General features: G+C 40.2%; 1 protein-coding gene across 2 annotated transcripts in view; it reads left to right on the top strand.

Moving 5' to 3' along the window:
• The window catches only part of klhdc8b (kelch domain containing 8B), a 51,455-nt gene that overhangs the window by 23,204 nt on the left and 10,118 nt on the right, over positions 1–18,133 (top strand). For both annotated transcript variants that reach the window (XM_089003893.1, XM_089003811.1), the window contains exons 5-6: positions 10,853–11,017; positions 14,044–14,268. In XM_089003893.1, the coding sequence (XP_088860019.1) occupies positions 10,853–11,017; positions 14,044–14,268 (390 nt within the window). The remainder of the gene's footprint in view (positions 1–10,852; positions 11,018–14,043; positions 14,269–18,133) is intronic.

Below are 18,133 nucleotides of genomic sequence, written 5' to 3'. Positions count from 1 at the left end.
TGGACATTTCGTCGCATTCTGTAATTTTTTGCTGCATTGCCTCGTGGCTTTTCTTCCCACAACTTCCCATTTAATGGCCACTTTGCAATTGTGTTTAACACAACGACAGTTGAATATTAATCACTATTTATTTACTGAAAGTGAATACATTTTACATTTCTGTGCAGCCTTGATGCTTAGCAGTAACAGAAGAATCAGCGACTAAAGAAAAACACTATGTATAACTAATGGACACACGAATTCAGACAAATCTAATTAAAAGCCCCTCACTTTTAAGATCTCAAAAAATGAATCACATCCCTCACTCAGTGTGGGTTGCCAGCACCCCTGAGTGAGTCATAGATTTGCTCTTTCTAACCAATTCGACCTCTCGAATGCCCCTGAACCTTTTTTTTAATCCATCAGGGCTGCGGTAGTTGTTGCCTGTGAATTGTATGCAAAAAAAGAGATGCCATCTCACATCACGATAAGATATGATAAAATAAGCTAAGATCATATAAAGTAAGACAAGCTCAAATAAGATGAGCTAAAATAAGATAAGATAAACTAAGATAGGCTAAGATAAGATAAACTAAAATAAGATCAGCTAAAATAAATTAAGATAAGAAAAGATAACTGCAAAAAGCTAAAATAAGATAAGATAAACTAAGATAAGCTAATATACGATAAGCTAACAAAGCTAAACTAGGCTACAGATCAGAAAAGATATGATACAATAAATTAAGAAAGCCTCATTGGGGAAATTTGCAAACCACAACAACAAAGTTGAAAGGGGTGATGGTGGGGGGGGGGTCAATAGGAAAAAACAAATTATCACAAAAATGATTCAGAAGAGTGAAATGCACAACTGCACAAAAATTTACAGGGAAAAAATACATACAGTACTGTTGTGTCAAAAAGAAAATGTGTCAGAAGACTCAACTGTACACCTGGACACTACATTTTCAGAAAAAAAAGAACTGTCCATAGTGCAAAAGTATGGACAGGTCTCCCTCAAAGCTCTTGGGATCAGGTTATAGCTCTAAGTTCGATAGGTTGTGCCCAACAAGTTGTCAATTCCACCCAGACGAAAATGAATCCGAAATGTCTGCCATTGGCTTTTGAGTCTCCTTTTACCTCCTCTTCACATGTCATATTTGATCACACAGACCACCGCTTCACCTTTTGGCTGCTCAACATTTCATGCAGTCACTGAGCACTCAGTGTACCACCAATCAACCCGTAAAAAAATCCTCAAAACGCCCCCCCCCCCCCCCAAAAAAAAAACCAAAAGCGACGGTATGCCCGTTGCCCCTTCCCATTATCCCCGCCTCTTTCCCCTCCACTTGTTTGACCAAGCTTGTCCACAGTCCTACGCCCCGAATACTTGTATCCCTCTTTCTATTATCACCGTGCGGCGTTACGGATTCTGCATGAGGGCTTTGTATTGTAATTCTGTTAAACACAAGCTCACTTCCTTTGAGCGCTCCAGTTCATTACAGTGTTTGTCTAGGCCCGCCCGAGCTTAGCGTATAAAGATAAGCGGCTGCGACGTTCTAGCTGCCTGACTTTAGGATACATGGATAATTTCTCTCACATGCACGCACGTACACACACACACACACACACACACACACACACACACACACACACACACACACACACACACACACACACACACACACACACACACACACACACACACACACGTTCAATATTGGCAGAGCGAAATAAAATGCACAGTAAAGCACATTAAAGATACAGAGATACATTACGACAGACCGCCCAATTCCCGAGCCCTCATAGAAAGGGCATATTAGGCAATGGGATTTTTCCCAGGGCGCTGGGGGTGTCAGATCTATCCAGTTTTGATTGTTCAGTCAACCTGCCATGCATGTTTTTTGGGAAAGTGGGAGGAAATCGGAATACCCGGAGAAAACCCATGCAGTCTTGCAAATGAAATGTACAGTACTTCATTGTTTGGCATTGATGTGCAGTCTGTGAAATAACTGAGGATGGTTTAGATTACAAAAGAGATTTACTGGTCTTTTTGAACACCTTTTAAACTAAAATTACAAAAGTACAGTAATTGGGTCGCTGTATTTTACCGTTTCTTCATTCCATCCATCCATCCGTCCATCCATCCATCCATCCATCCATCTTCTGCCGCTTAGCCGGCTCCTACTCAATCTGAGGCTCAACTTCCCGACGGACCCGCCCCTCTCGAACCCCCGAATGCACCTTATCAGGGAGGCTGAGGAGTGTGATCCCTCTGTAGTTGAAACACACCCTCTGGAACACTACCCCGTTCTGCCATCCAGAGGCACTTTCCCCGATGACTTCTTCATTCCATTGATTCACAAAAAGTTTGATGAAATGATGGATCAAATTTCACATTTGGTGCAATGATCTAACCCACCCGTGTCAAAGTCAAGGACCAGGGGCCAAATCTAGCCCGCTATATCATATTATTTGCCCCGCAAAAGCAAATTAAGCATGTCAAATTACATGATGCTTGCTAAAGTCCGAACCAAAATTTCAAATTGTTCCATGTAAACCACAATACCAATCATTATTCTTGACTTTTGATTTGAAAATTAGTTATTCATTATTTTTTTGTGCACTGTATATGTAATACATGGAAGACATGAAACATTCTAATGGCTTCTCCAAATTGATATTGGCCCTCGAGGGGAAATTGTAACATGAGTTTGACACCCATGATGTAACCCTTTTCAGGAAAATTGGAACTTGGAAAAAAATGTTGACAGCTCAATCACGTTTTATCCTCCTTGTAAAATGTAGCTGCAAAGGATGCAGAGTGAGCAAGATTTGACATGATATTTTACTATACAATATCAGTCAGAATGATGTAAAAGTCCATTTAACAAAATGAAAATGCTGCAGGCAGGAAGCATACTTGCATCCCCCCTTCTGATGCTGAAAAGGAGATGATGTCAAAACAGTTATGACCCCATGATTTAAGAGGGTTGCTCAACCTAAGGGGACGTCTGCCTGTTTGATTCAATCCTAGGAGGCGTATATATCCATTCATTGCTGCATTTCTAATTGACACAAAGAAGAAAAAAAAAAACGATAAGACAAAGCGGACTCGAAGTAAGTTTGGTAATTACCAGATTGTGCATGAGTGCGGATGTATGACTGGAACACCCACTCTTTTTCCCTCTCCTTCCGACCATCCTGCCATCCACCCACACCAGAGACACTTGAGCTTTATAACCAAGTTCCATTCCCTTCTTTCTTGTGCATTAATGAGACACCCTCTATGCAGGAATACCGACACGTGTGACACACAGAAATAATGAAAATAACACAAACTGTCGTCCCTGAAGACGCGGCTATTCATACACCTATACATGGTAATCACCTCCTCAGTGAGAAAGTCATCATAGAAAAAAACAACTTATTGGACAGGGAGCTCCCACGAAAGGTCTGAATTTGGCCCTTAGGCAACCATTTTGCTAACCGCTAAATAATGACACCATCACCTGTTCAACACGGCATGAATCGTTGACGAGAGACCACGGTATGACATTGCGCGTGTCACTTTGCACGTTTGAATTTCATATAAATGCGAGCAAGGAATGAAGGGCAGCACACACTGTACCGGATTTGTTACTCGCTATCTTTACATTTTTTTCGTTTGCTAGAAGTCACTATATCATGCTGCAGATAAAAGTGGGATGGCGCGAATGTGCAAAGGGGCATGTGTACGTAACGATCCTGTTCATTTTTAGATGAGATGTGACACAAAAGAAACGGAAATCTAGCTGCCAGAATAAAATGTTTATTCATAGGCTGGTGCACCAGTGCATGCTGCAACAAGCTGTCAGCATAAAAAAAAGAAACCATGTGATGTGGATCAGGTGCACTGAGGAAAAAAATGGGAACATCTTGACAGCCGCATTTTTTTGCAGCCCCGACCGCTTATTACAGGATTTACACGGATAGTGAGAGCAAAAGTGGATGGCAGCTGATCTCTGCGACAGCTTGATTCATTATTGATTGCTTCCTATTCTGAGACTTGCGCTGCAACGTAAGGCCTGAGCTACATGTGTGCTTGTGTCTGAATAAGCAACCTGAAGATTCTTTTTTAACCGCCACTTGAAAGGCATCTGTCTTGAAAAGTAGGATAAGAATGCGTCAAAATTGTATCCACGTACAAGGTACATTTTTAAAACAGGAGGGGAAATGTATATTTTCCCTTTCATGCACCATGTAACTTGATAACATAATAACCTGTCCACTTTGGTAACGGCTATGCCCGGAATCTTCATTAACATGGAAATGTTGTCATTAATATGTATTGTATTGGAATTTATTTATTTATTTATTTATTTATTTACTTCCTAAAAATTGAGCCATACAGGAATAATAAAGACACTATTAAGCAAAAACAAGATTTTGAAAAGTAGTTGGCTAGCGCGCGGCCCGGGGTTCGACTAATTCGTGCATTGACCTCGCGGTGCGGAGGCTGTGGGTTCGATCCCTGCTCCGGCCATCCTATGTGGAGTTTGCATGGTCCATGATTGGCTCATTACTTGGCTGTGACCTATTCAAATGATTCAATTTGGTTGCTAACTTCCCTATCCCTATTTATTCCAGGATATAAAACACCTCTCATGTAGCTACCTATCACTTAAGTAAGACAAGATGGCATTGCGTCATTGTGTGGTACTTTAAAAGTTGTGTTTTGAATATGGAGGCTCGTTGCCTCCCATTAGATTTCCAACATCTTGTCTTTCTGCTAACTGACTTCTACTTTCCCGGAATAAATAAAGCGAACAAGCACATTCTTCTAAACATCATGATGTTTTAAGCTAATGGCCATTTGTCGAAAAGCTGACCGCCATTACAGACAATCACTTCTCTATTTAATGTCCAACAAAGCTGAATGCGTAAGATGTATTTTTTTTTTGTCTGGCAGTGCATAATTTGACGTCTTTCGAAAGTAAAGCCTGACTGTCATATCCGCATCGCTCATGCACACAATTATGCTAATGTAATAAAAACAACAACAATCGCCATCCTATTCTTCGGACTATAATTCATTTCAAGAGAAATGAATTATAGAACACTTGAATATCGCTCGTTAATACAGGTAAAATACTTCAATAGAACAGCTTTTATCTCTGAAGCCTCATGCTAGCCACGGGTTCCTTGATTTTTAACCTCCTCCCCTTTTTTTCCTTAAAGTACGCATGGGTGAAGTGCTGTATTGTGCAGCGAGTTTGGAAGAATGGATGTCAGAATAATTGCTCTTCAATTAAAAAAAAAAAGAAGAGCAGTCTAACGCGAGCAAATTAGCGGCACGAAAAGGACTTATGATTCAAATTTCTCCAATACTGGTTGAACAGTTATGTCCTGAATATTCAGCGCGAGTCTTAAAACGTAAAATATAGCTATATGCGGTGGAATCTTTCTAAAATACGCTCAGTAGAAGTCATTTGAAGCCATTTTACAAATTATGGACACAACTGGAGACGTTGGTTGTCCTTTAAGCCTCAGATAGTTTGTCCATGACACTAATAAATTCTAATGTACTACACAATGGGTGAGGCAAACAAAATCAATTGAATCCTTAGCGGAGGAAATTAGCCAAGCGTTTGCAGGCAGGGTCAACGGCTGAAATTGGAACCAATTTAAAATCCATTGAACATTTTTAGGTAGTTTACGAAGCTGTCAGAGATCTTTAGATTAGATTGTTTTTTACTATGATGATGTAGAACCTTATTACAGTTGGCTCCCTCGTGTAATTTCCCTGAATGAATGAACGTGACTGATGTTTAAAAAAAAAAAAACATTGCCTGTTTTCTTCAATGTATACATGCTGTTATTATTAATTGAACATGTCAGGAAACAATAACGTTTGCGCAAGCGATACATACCGCGATGGTCGTCGCAGAATTTGCAAACGCATCCTGTAAAGAGGCTTTTGTTTGACCTTCAGTTTGATGGATTTATTTCTTTCACAGTAGTCTTACGTCACTTCTCGCTCCTCCACATCCAGCCATTTTTGACTCAGTCAATAAATTCGCTTAGCGCCTTTTTCTTGTCACAGCAGCGGGTTGGACAAGACTATTATCGAGTGTCTGTAAAAAGGACGCACGATACAGTAATGTTTTAACTCCGTTACTTGACACTAATCCATATCTGGCGGTCCGGGCTGGGGGCTGCGGCGCCATGCATTTGCCGACAGGGCAAAAAAAACGAAAGATCCAAGAAGTGATAAATGATGACGGGGAAATGTTTGAACTTCTTTGTCTTCATGTCCTAAAGATGACAATTGATCTTCCAAAAGGTGAAAGCTGTTATGCTCCCTCCCACGTCTTCTTAGTTTTAAAGGGCGCTACAGGGGGTCTATATTGATCATCCATTGATAAATTGTCATCCGTATAAGTGCAACTATATCCAACACTAGGAGTTCACCTGCAGTTTATCATTAACAGCAACGATAACTTTGGTCCTGCCACATGTTTTCAACAACAATTATTTTCTTCAAAGCACATTTTATACAAAAACATCCATTATCTGAACTACTTTATCCTCACGAGGGTTAACAATGTGCAGGTGGATCCTGAACTGGTCACCGACCAATCGCAGGGTACACAAAGGCAAACAACCATCCACACAAATGTATTGGATATAATAATAATAATAATAATAATACAGTAAAGTCTCGTTATATCGATATTCTCGGGAGTCGGAAAAAATATCGATATAACCGGACTATCGATATATCCGATCCTGCGGGCATGTAATTTTCTCCTTGAGTTCATAGAAATAGTATCGTAATAAGCAGTACTATCGATATAACCGATATCTATATAATGAGACTTTACTGTAATAATAATAATAATAATAATCGTTGTCATTGTTTTTGTTATTAATATAATAATAATAATAATAATAATAATAATAACAATAATAATAATGATGATGATTATTATTATTACTCATAAATTTTTCTAAAAGTAATTATTATTATTATTATTGTTATTACAGTAAAGTCTCGTTATATCGATATCGGATATATCGATAGTCCCGGTTATATCGATACTATTTCTATGCGCGCACAGAGAAAATTACATGCAAACAGGGTCGGATATATTGATAGTCCCGGTTATATCGATATTTTTTCGGACTCCCTTGAATATCGATATAACGAGACTTTACTGTATTACCAATCCATTTGTATCTGAAAACTAAGAATAATAAAAAAATACCAAGTTTAATAATAATACAAATAATCATAATAACAATGATAATAAAGATGATTATTATTACTATTATCATGGCATATTATACTGTATTTCTCAGTTACATGCAGAACAGTTGTAGACTACTTTTAAACTCTCCCCACTTAAATGATGACACTATACAACGCTGACATTATCATTGAAAATCTTTTACTAGTTTTTCAGTATAGGTGTTTGTTTTTTGGTCACATTAGACTGTGCAAGTGAACACGATGGAGGGCATGGTGAGTGGAAAAAGAGATGAATAGAATACAAATGATGGTGATATGCCATATAACATGACCACCTCACTCATTTTATGTCTCTGATGTGGATATTTTTGCAAGCGCCGCCTTCCATTATCACAAGTACCATCAAGGATTAAGCCTGTTAAAGGTGACAGTTCGTGGTCGGCGCAGTTGCTGCCAGCTGCACAAAAAACTGAGCACTGTTGACTTTTCGCAATGGTTCAATATATCAAGATGATCAGTGTTTGGTGAATTCAAACTTGGAGTGTGTACAACCGGCACTCAAGTTTGCTTAAGCAACATCGTGATGACCATGACTCTTGTGACCGTGGAGATTAGAAAGGCCTAGTGCGTCAAGTCTGGATTGACAATGCAATTAGTGATGCCCGATTCCCACCTGATCCTTCACATATCCTATCTTACCCATGTCACATTTAGCGTTTCGATGCAAACCAAAACGAATGACAACCTCATTTTCCACTTGTGCAAATGCAAGCATTAAATGTCACAACTATACTCTGGCAATTTGTCATTTTCTGTCCTTTTTTGTTTTCTTTGCGGTCACAGCTGCGATAATAATAGGGCAAAAAATAACAGAAGTGTGTTTTTCTCCTCCCCGCCTTCCGATCAGAGATGAAAAAGTAAAGTAGAAGGAACAACAAAGTAGGTTGAGAAAAGGACAAGCGGAGCAGTCAATTAAGCAAATACTGGGAAAAGCGGGCATCAAAGAGGAGTTACATATAGCTAAAAGGCGATGATGGAGGGAGTGACAAGACAATCGTGCAATGCCACTGATGAAAGATGCGGAGGGATCAAAGGATTCGATCGAGTCTCCTCGACCGCAGCTTGGGAGGAGAAGCAACATCACAAAATAAAAAGCTGCACATTTACATTTTCCTGTGACTCACTGGTCTGCCTCTTGGTGATAACGGATTTGGTCGACAGGCACTGCGCCGTCAAAACGCCACACCATCATAAGTCTGTCGGTTATGCTGCGGTTGCCATGGTGACTCCCTGGGTGATAGGCAAAGGACATAGCCTGCTTTCCTTAATTAGAGTAAATTGCATGAGTAAACCAAGGCTGGGTCTAAACAAGAGCACGGGTGAACATGCCTACGCACACACACACACACACACACACACACACACACACACACAGATTGGATTACCATCTCTGACAATTGTGAAAGGTTAAACAAAAAAACAGAGAAAAAAAAAACTTCAAATCTATTTTCTTGAATGCCTTAAATCCTACGTGGTGTAACACTGCCTGGGGGTGGGCTCGACCTGGAAATGAGCAATGGCCAGTGGATAAAGTGTGCCACTTTGAGGGGTTGGTCACCGATTCCTGAAATCATGACCATTCAAAGCTGTTCATCTAATTCCTTTTGAAGTGCACCCTGGGACTCTGAGGGAACTTTGACCTTTTGACTCATTCACTGCTAGATGATGTGCAAAAATGTGTCTCCTGCAGTGGCAGGGTTTTTGTCATTTTCAATCAAATTGCAGGACCCACAGACGATTGAGTTTTTGAACTACACATTCAATGCAGCATAAGAAACCTTAGACTCTCTTGTTGCATCAGAAAAGAGTTCATTCCTAAATTATATGGGTCTACAGTTATCTGAGCTTGGAATGGGGGCGACTATACAAAATATAATACAGTACTGTACATACATATTGGTTTATATAGCGCTTTAACAACAGCTGAAACTGAAGCTGTTAAAGCAAAATGAGAAAAAAGGAAATTCTGCCCCCTCGTGGAAGGTAAAAACATTACCAGAGGTCTGACCAGTGCTTTATTGACACCAGAGCAAGGAAAACCAAAACCTGAATAAATTCGGGAATGGTGCTCCATGCCATATTTTCAATTCCCGAATAAATTCGGGAATGGCAGCATATTCGCCGAACAGACAAAAGCGTCATCGTATATTGACGCATTCGCAAATAATGACAACTATACAGGACAATGCATCCGATTATTTATTTATTTATTTTTATTATGTTTATTTATTTATTTATTTGGTCATTTATTTAATGATTTGTTTTTTAAAATGTATTCATTTTTTCTTTTCATTATTTTATTAAATAATTATTTAGTTATGTATTTCTTTATTTAGTTTTATGCTTGTTTGTTTTGTTTGTGTTTATTTGTTTATTTAATTTATGAAATGCTCATTTGAGTTTATAATCTTTCATACACCCTTTCATGCACCCTGTCACCTGATAATAACCTAATTGTCCACTGTCGTAACTGCTGTCCGCGAAAGGGTTAAAGTGTATCCGTTTGAAATGATGGTCTGCTCATCGCTGAACTCCTTGGGCGGGCGGGCGGGGGGGCGAAACAACTAAAAGTCGCTAAAAGCTTTTCTGGACTGAGTAAGACATTTTTTTTAAATGCCCATCTTGAACCACATGCAAGCACCTTCCCCATACAGATTGTGTAACAGTGAGGGTAGGAACTACTTCCCCATAGTAAATGCTAATGTTGGCGGCAATCACAGTCATGGTGAGTGACAGATTTATTTGTGCTGAATTCTTCACAGTTTGAACCACAGCTTGGTGGCTGTGTCGTCCGCCTGCGTGACTGGGCAGTCTTCCTCGCTCAGTGACTCACTTTCTCGCATTAGGAAAGTCACCAAACACGAACAGAACGCTAATCTAAAATGTGGATTATTTTTTTAACCCCACTCTCCATCTTCCCTTCCAACTTTCTCTCTGTCCTGTGAACTTATTCGATTTTCTGGCCTTGCATTTTCTCAACAGGCTTACCAGATATACTTGCGCAGCATTTGGCTCGCATTTTTTTTAAGTCGTATTAATAACTGACCCTGCAGGATAGGGATTTTCAACAGTAGCCAAAATGGAACTGTATAGTGCCACTGTGCAGTTTTTTTTTTTTGACAACGATACTAGTGCAGCGTGTTCTACCGGAAACAAATTCCTTGTGTGTTCTACATACGTGGCAATAAAGATGATTCTGATTCTGATGTCTTTACAGTTTCCTCATATTTACACCACTTTAGACAATGATTATTTTATTTAATGGGGCAAGAGGCATGTCATATATGATAGAGGAGGGGTCGCCCGACACAGAAATATTCATACAATGTTTCAGTTCAATAATTTGGGGCTTGATTTCATTGTCTTAATAAATCTCCACATTGTTTACATACACGGACAATAAATTGTCAAATGATATTCGACAGAAACACTGAAACGTGATCATATGAGGGAAGTTGTGACCACTTTTCACAATATGAGTGACGGCACCTTGTTTTATACCGTAAGTGTACATTCATTTTTATTGATGAGGAAATCGGTGCAATCTTTTTTTTGTTTGTTTTTTTTGTTTTCTTTCTGCAGATGGCAAGGTGTACGCATTGGGGGGCATGGGGCCAGACATCACACCCCAGGCCCTGGTGAGAGTTTATGAGGCAGAAAAGGACCAATGGCAGCCGCTGACCTCAATGCCGACACCACGATATGGAGCCACGCCCTTTGTAAAAGGAAACAAAATCTACATCATGGGTAGGTGGTTTTGGGGTGGTGGTGGTGGTGGGGGGGGGGGGGGGGGGGTGGGGGCTAGTGGTGTTCATGAAACTTTCATTTTCAACTCAATATTTAACCCATTCTCTGCCATACGATGTGCAAAAATATTTCCACTCCAGTGCCAGGGTTTTTATTTTCACTCGAATTGCAGGACCCACAGAATATTGAGTTTTAGGACTACACAAGCTTTCAATGCAGTGTAAGAAATCTCAGACTCTCTTCTTTCATTAGAAAAAAATGAGTTAACTCTTAAGTTATATGGGTCTGGAGTTATCTGAGCTTGAAATGGGGGCGGCTGTACAAAATACAATACATACAAATTGATTTATATAGCGTTTCAACAACAGCTGAATCTGTTATAAATCGCCAACGTGGACAAAAGGCCATGTTGACCAGCGCTTTAACAGCATCCCGTGTAAGAAAAACTAAAACCCAAACTAATTCGGAAATGACGCTCCACATCATGCTTTTCAATTACCGAATACATTTGGGAATGTCAGTGAATGAGTTCATTACACCACAAAATGCTTTTGTTATTATCATCTGCATCATTATTTTCTTCCGCATTTGCGGTGTGAGGTCGTCGAGGCACCAGCTTTAGCACCCAAGGTCAGACTTCCCTCTCCCCAGCACTCTTTTCTCGGTTTTCTGTTGGAACGCCAAGGTCTTCCAAGGTCAGCTGGGAAACACCACCGTGTCCAGGCAGTGTGCACCCGGAACACTTCACCAATGGGGTGATCTTATCTGGATCTTATCAATTCATCCACCTCCGCTCAAGGGAGAAGACACTCATTTCAGTCGTGGTTATTTATGTTAGAGTGAGATTGTAAATTGTGTGAGCGTAGATGAAGGGTAGGAAAGTAGATGGACGGTTAAATCGAGAGCTTCTTCTTTTCCCTCTACATTCTTCCTGGTTTTGAATCATGAGTTCAGCCGCCAAGAAGAGATGTATGAGCAGGTTCCTGCAACGAATCCACCCTTAGTTTTAAATCACAGAACACATGGCACAATTGAGCGTCACGCTGCGGCGTAGGTAAGTGCAGCGGAGTGATGGAGCTGTGCTTATGTCAGCACAAATTGTCTGCTGTTGCCTCGACAGGCTCTCTGAAGAGATGAGCGGCACCACGCCCAGTTGAACATCTTTGTCAGGATAGCGTGCGAGACAGATGACACGAGGTTCGTCTTTTTAATGTGCAACATATAAGAAACGTTGTAATTACACAGTATCAAGCCCGTTCTATTTCCGACTCTTCTGTATAAGGAGCTTTTTGCACTGTAATCTAGCCATTTTATTCTCTCACATCGCTGGCTGTTATCCGTCCCACGCATTTCAAACTTGTCTCACTTTTTTTTCTTTTTTTGACAGTCAATCTCCTCCCCCTTCAGTCTCTTCAATTTGCAGTCTGGCCCTTCTCCGTTCTTATCACTTTGCATGTTCCGATGCTCTTGCACTCCTTGAAGCTCCCCACGCTTTTATTTCGCAGCCTTCATTAGTTGTCTGTCATGACTCAAATGATTCATACAAGACAACCTGAGAGGATCAAACTCTCCGTTCTTCGGTCCAAATGAATGTCCCTTCACTCGACTCAAAGTGGCAAATCGACTTCAGGGACTTCAAGGGGATTAATGCAAGCATGACATTAAATTAAAAAAAAAAAGAAAGGGAAGATGGATGTGTGTATGGAACACAAGACGTTGGCTGTCATCTATTTTGTGTTTGTCAGTGTGGATTATGGTGATGAATTTAAAGGACAATCGACATCACTTTTTTGTTTCCTAACTGACATCAGAAAAACATTTTATAGCATCTAAAATACCCAAAACACGCAGTATGATATTTTTATTCAAACGCAAAACACCAATAAAAATGACTTAAAGTGTCCAAAATCTGCAACAAAAAAAAGAGTGTGAATTGGGCATTTTCAGAAAGTCCCGCCCCCAGTTCGTGACGTCACGCCAAGATGTCTTGCATTGCTGGAGAATCAAAACAATGGCTTCAGATTTGGAGAATATGCTTTCTTGTTACACATCCAGTTATGAATATGATTCAAATAGTTCTGAAGAGGAAAGCATACATGTTTGCAATCGATTAAAGAAGGTTTTCTGGGTCGTTTTGATGGCTCAAGACTGACGTGTGGTGTCACAGAAAATGCAGAAGATGGCGGCAGAGGTCCGTGTAAGTTAATCAGCCCTGATAAATTCCTTCCATGGAGCTTGGTCGCCCTCTTCTGGCGGCTTTTTGGTGCAACATGAGGTTTTCAGACCAAACAAGTACAGCAAAATACATTGACGTGATGGAAGGACTGCTACAATGTGTCCTTTTTTCGGTCAGGGGCGTTCCTTCAGTGACGTCACGTACGGACTCGTCACCAACTCCGGACTTCCGGAATATTCAGCGCGAGTCTTAAAACGTAAAATATAGCTATATGCGGTGGAATCTTTGTAAAATACGCTAAGTAAAAGTCATTTGAAGCCATTTTACAAATTATGGACACAACTTGTCCGGAGACGTCGGTTGTCCTTTAAATTTCCAGAAAAAGGCAGATTCCTCGTCAAATCTCTTTTCAAATTTATTTCTCAAATTCTTCAGCTAAGACTCCCGTTTTCACGTTTCTTTTTTTTTAAAGCAATGAAGAAATCACAGCCGTAGTGGGTGTGGTCACTTGCTTTTTCTTTCAATTTTATTGCTGTTTCCTCAGATGGACATGGACATCTTTCTTGGAATTAGCAGTGATTGGCTTCAGTGCACCTGCGACCTTAATGAGAACAGGCGCTTTAGAAAATTGATTGATTGTTAGTTTTTCACTGAAAATGGCCCACAACTCTTTGCATGTCAGCTCACCAAAGCAGTAAACTAATTGATCGCATATAAAATGATTCCCAAATGGTTAGCGAACTATTGTATTTGGTGTACTCATCCACCGTGTGATTGCTTACAAGTATTTTGAACCATATGCATGATCGCCTAGAAGCAAGCTGAATACTGAAAAAAAAAATATTCCCAGGTGGTCGTCAAGGAAAGATGCCGGTGACTGCGTTGGAGGCATTCGATCTGGAGATGAAGAGCTGGACACGCTACCCCTGCATTCCGAGCCGCAGGGCTTTTTCTTGCTGCGCAACAAATGAGCGAAGCCTATTTAGCCTGGGGGGGCTGCAGCAGCCGGGACCGCACAACTTCTACTCCAGACCTCACTTTGTCAGCACCATGGAGGAATATGATCTGGATCAAGGTAAATGGGGCACCACATGAAGAAGGGGGTGCCACGATTTGGCTTTTAAAAGGCTTCTTTTAGATCTCCGCGTCCTTGTCGCACCAACACTATATTCTATTTTACCATTTGGGTCAAAACTGCGAATACGGTTGGCTAAAAAAATTCTTGTTGAGTCATGATAGCACCAAATCTACTCTGGGTAAGAGTTAGAAAATATCAGGAGGACTTGTTACTTCATTCTTTAAAACGGTGCGCTGTAATGCAGCGTGTGTGTCAAGCAGGTGGCAGCGGATGGCTTTCCCCCCACATGTGCACACACGCTGCAAATTAGATCATCACGTTAAGTCATGTATTTTAACAGCTCTCTAAGCGGCAAGGTTCTATCTGATAATTGACCTAGTTGCTGCTTTTGCTCAAGTGTTGTTTTTGTTGGGTTATTTTTTATCGTTCGCCCTTGGTTCATTGCTTCGACGGGTGTAGATGGAGATCGATGGTTAAATCATCAGGGAGCCAGGTCTTGAACAGAAAGTTGATTTAATTGGGAGAGCACGGGACATCGTGGTATCGGCCGCGGAGGGAGCAGGAGAGAGAGACAGACGAACGGGCTGCAGGAGTATTTATGCGGCGCATAGTAATGACGCGACAGGATGTGACGTAATGAAAACGCGACCTCGTGTAAAGGAAGACAGGATATGACGTATGAGGAAGTTCAAAATGTAAACAAAGACGACAGAGCGATGTTTAGAGATGTTTGTATGGCGAATTACCCTAACAGTTTTCTTGACCTTTCAGTCTTGTCATTGTGGTTTTTGCTTTGTAGTCACTTGTCTTGTATTTGTTGTTTCGTTTTTTTGTTTTGTGAAATTGGGAATCTTACAGTATATTCTTGGATTTACTATTTCCTTGCCTTTGCAAGCGATTCTTTTGTTCATGTGTCGCTTTTTGTGGTTCTTTTTGACCATCGATTTCTGTTCAGAGCAGAGGTTGTTATGTAAAAATGATTTCATCCAATAGTTTATACGTTTGATGTGTTTTAACAGTGAGTCGTTTCTTTTTAACTACATTATTGAATTAGAAGGTGAGCAATGATGCCAGCGGTGGTATTTGAATTGGTCAGCCTTTGTCATCCGATCACAAACTAAAAAACAAATTGCTTGATACACAGTATGCATCACAATTTGTAATGAGATGTTTGATCATTGGAGGTATTCGAGTTTTTCCTGACATGACAGAAAAGAAATATAACCAGCCTGGAGCATATTAACATAAGTAAGAGCATGATCTGCCCATAATCGGATCCAAATGAAAGCGGATTATGCACGGGTGAGTTAGAGAGCATCAAAACGGATGCCAAAGCGGATAAGAAGTGCTTTGGTGCCATATTGAGGGCACTATGTGCATCCATAATAAATGCATCCATAATAAATAACAAAATGGTTTGCTCCATTACATCTCATAACTGGACCAAAGCTGCCAACAAGTTTATTCTTCCTTGTGTATAATTCAAGTGGAACATAAAAGGTACAATGATTGTAGAAATCCAGGCTTTGAATGTTAATGTTAAATGGCAATGACAAAACCTCCCTGCCGCTTGACTGTCAATTCAACACATAAACCAAACCAGAAAGTTTCAGACATTTGCTAACAGTGGCAGCAGATTAAAACGGATTCCTTATAGCGTTTGTGGAAACGCCACCTTTGATGTAAAAAATGCAGCCAAGGATACTTTGAGTGATTGCATGCACAAATCACAAATGGAGGTACACATTTAGGACCAGCCTACACTTTTCCGACATGCAGGCATGTCGGAATATGTGTGAGCTCATGCTTATGATCAACTGTTCTCTGCATAGATCAACCAAACATCAATATGCATATCTGTGTAGCGGCATAAAATATGTATCCACACATGAAGAGCATGATGATTGCAAATGCAGTAGCGTTGCAAGTAAATATTGACTTAAAGGCAGTTTTAAAATATATAAAAGGCTAGGTGTGTTTCATGGCATTGTGAATCACGGACTTTATCTTCAAAGCTTCTGACAAATTGGGGTAGCTTGTGGCAAGGTTTTATCAGCAGTATTGTTACCGCCGGGGACAATCACTCTCAAGCGACTGGCTGTGTCGTCTGACATCATTGCAATCAAAACTAGGGACACCCAAAATATATGGCCATCTGCGTTCTGATTATGGATGCAAGCTCGGTAGCGTCACCTTTATGATTGATTGGACAAGCTGAAATGCAATCACAATAACCACATACACACATTTATCGATCTCTCCATCTCTCTATCTATCTGTCTGCATACTTGTCTATCTATCCATCCGTCTATTTATCTATTTGAATATGTATTTATCTACCTATTCATTCACCTATTTATCTATTTCTGTGTTTGTTTATATTTATTTATGTATTTATCTATCAATGTATTTATTTATTAGTGTATTTTTTTTATCCCAGGTTTTATCCCAAAATCAATTATGATTAAAAACAAATCATATCATTTTCATATCATAATCATTTTTTTTTGTGACTTTATCCAAAACGAAAGTACTTTTCAAGGCGCCAAGATGACAAAAAAAAAACATTTAGCATTTGTTTTTTGTGGATTTCGAACAATCGAAGGAGAGATGGCTCAATATTGACGTAATATGAATGATGTCATGTTGTAAATGAGAAGAATAATGTATGAAGTCTGGTTTCCTCTTCGTTGTCATGTCCAATTTATTCACAGAGGCCTTTTTCACAGAGGCATCTCAAAGGGCTTCACAAGCTCACAGTTGACAAATATTAATGACATCCCCAGAGCTTAAACCTCTGAGAGGGCAAGGAAAAGATAAAAATAAATAAACAAATAAAAAAACTCATTCGGAAAAAAATGTAATGCATGCGCCTCTGCTGAAGTTGGAGGGTTCGAAATGGGAACATTGCGTGATCGCTCTCTTTTTCAGCTTACTGCCTTTAACCACGTCAAGACGTATTTGTACCACTGTATTTTCCAACTAACTGCGCTGTTGGCTTCTGACTTGGTGTTTGGGGGATTTTCCCGACACATGGGAAGTGACCTTCATTGTTGCCGATGAAGAGCACCGTGCGTCGACGAGTTACTATAAAAGATGTCCTCGCTCCAGTGCGAAAAAAAAAATCCCTATGCATGAAATGAGGAGAAATAAAGCCGTTTTCTTAGCTACGGCACATTCTTTCGCACCTCCCTCTGCCCGATGGCAGTTGATCTCGTTGGATTTATCTTTTTGCTGGTTAATCCTCTGTCAGGTTCAATGCGCACAGCTTTAAAGGATAATAGCCTAGCACTGACTGAAGAGCCCTTTCTCTCCATATCTATGACAGGAAGCACATACAGGTGCCTCAAAGCTGTCACAATATGTACAGCCTTGCCCATTTGCACATCTTGGATTGGCAGAGCTGTAAAAATACACTAGAGGGGAGAATTTGAATGATGACATTGATGTTAGTTGAATTTCTGAATTTATGATGAGGAAAGACGTCACTTCCCGCCGGGACATTGCTTTCATAAGTCGGCACGGCAATGAGCTGTTTAAGGAGAGGAGCAGCAGTAGTTCAAAGGCAGTGAAAAAGTCAAAGAAGGTGGCTCGGTAGTAAAAAGGTCACCACTTTGATGCGTCAGATTAAGAAGGGAATGTGCAGAAGGTGGATGTGAGCCAGCAATCACAATTAAATGGACCCTGCAGTAAATGGGAAGCAAAAATCAGGTGCATGCCTTTTAATTTGCTTTCAGCTGTAGTATTACAAGCGTAGATCTCAAATAGTACCGAGCATAGTACAGTGGTACTTTTACTTACAAACGTCCCTTGATACAAAATTTTCAAGTTACAAAATGACTCAATGGGAAAACATTGCCTC

The sequence above is a fragment of the Hippocampus bargibanti genome, linkage group LG01, assembly GCF_051943395.1.
Source record: "Hippocampus bargibanti isolate YZ-2025 linkage group LG01, ASM5194339v1, whole genome shotgun sequence".
In the NCBI taxonomy this organism is placed as follows: Eukaryota; Metazoa; Chordata; class Actinopteri; order Syngnathiformes; family Syngnathidae; genus Hippocampus; species Hippocampus bargibanti.
Note: the sequence above shows the minus strand (reverse complement) of the source record. Positions and strands in the feature narration are given on the sequence as shown.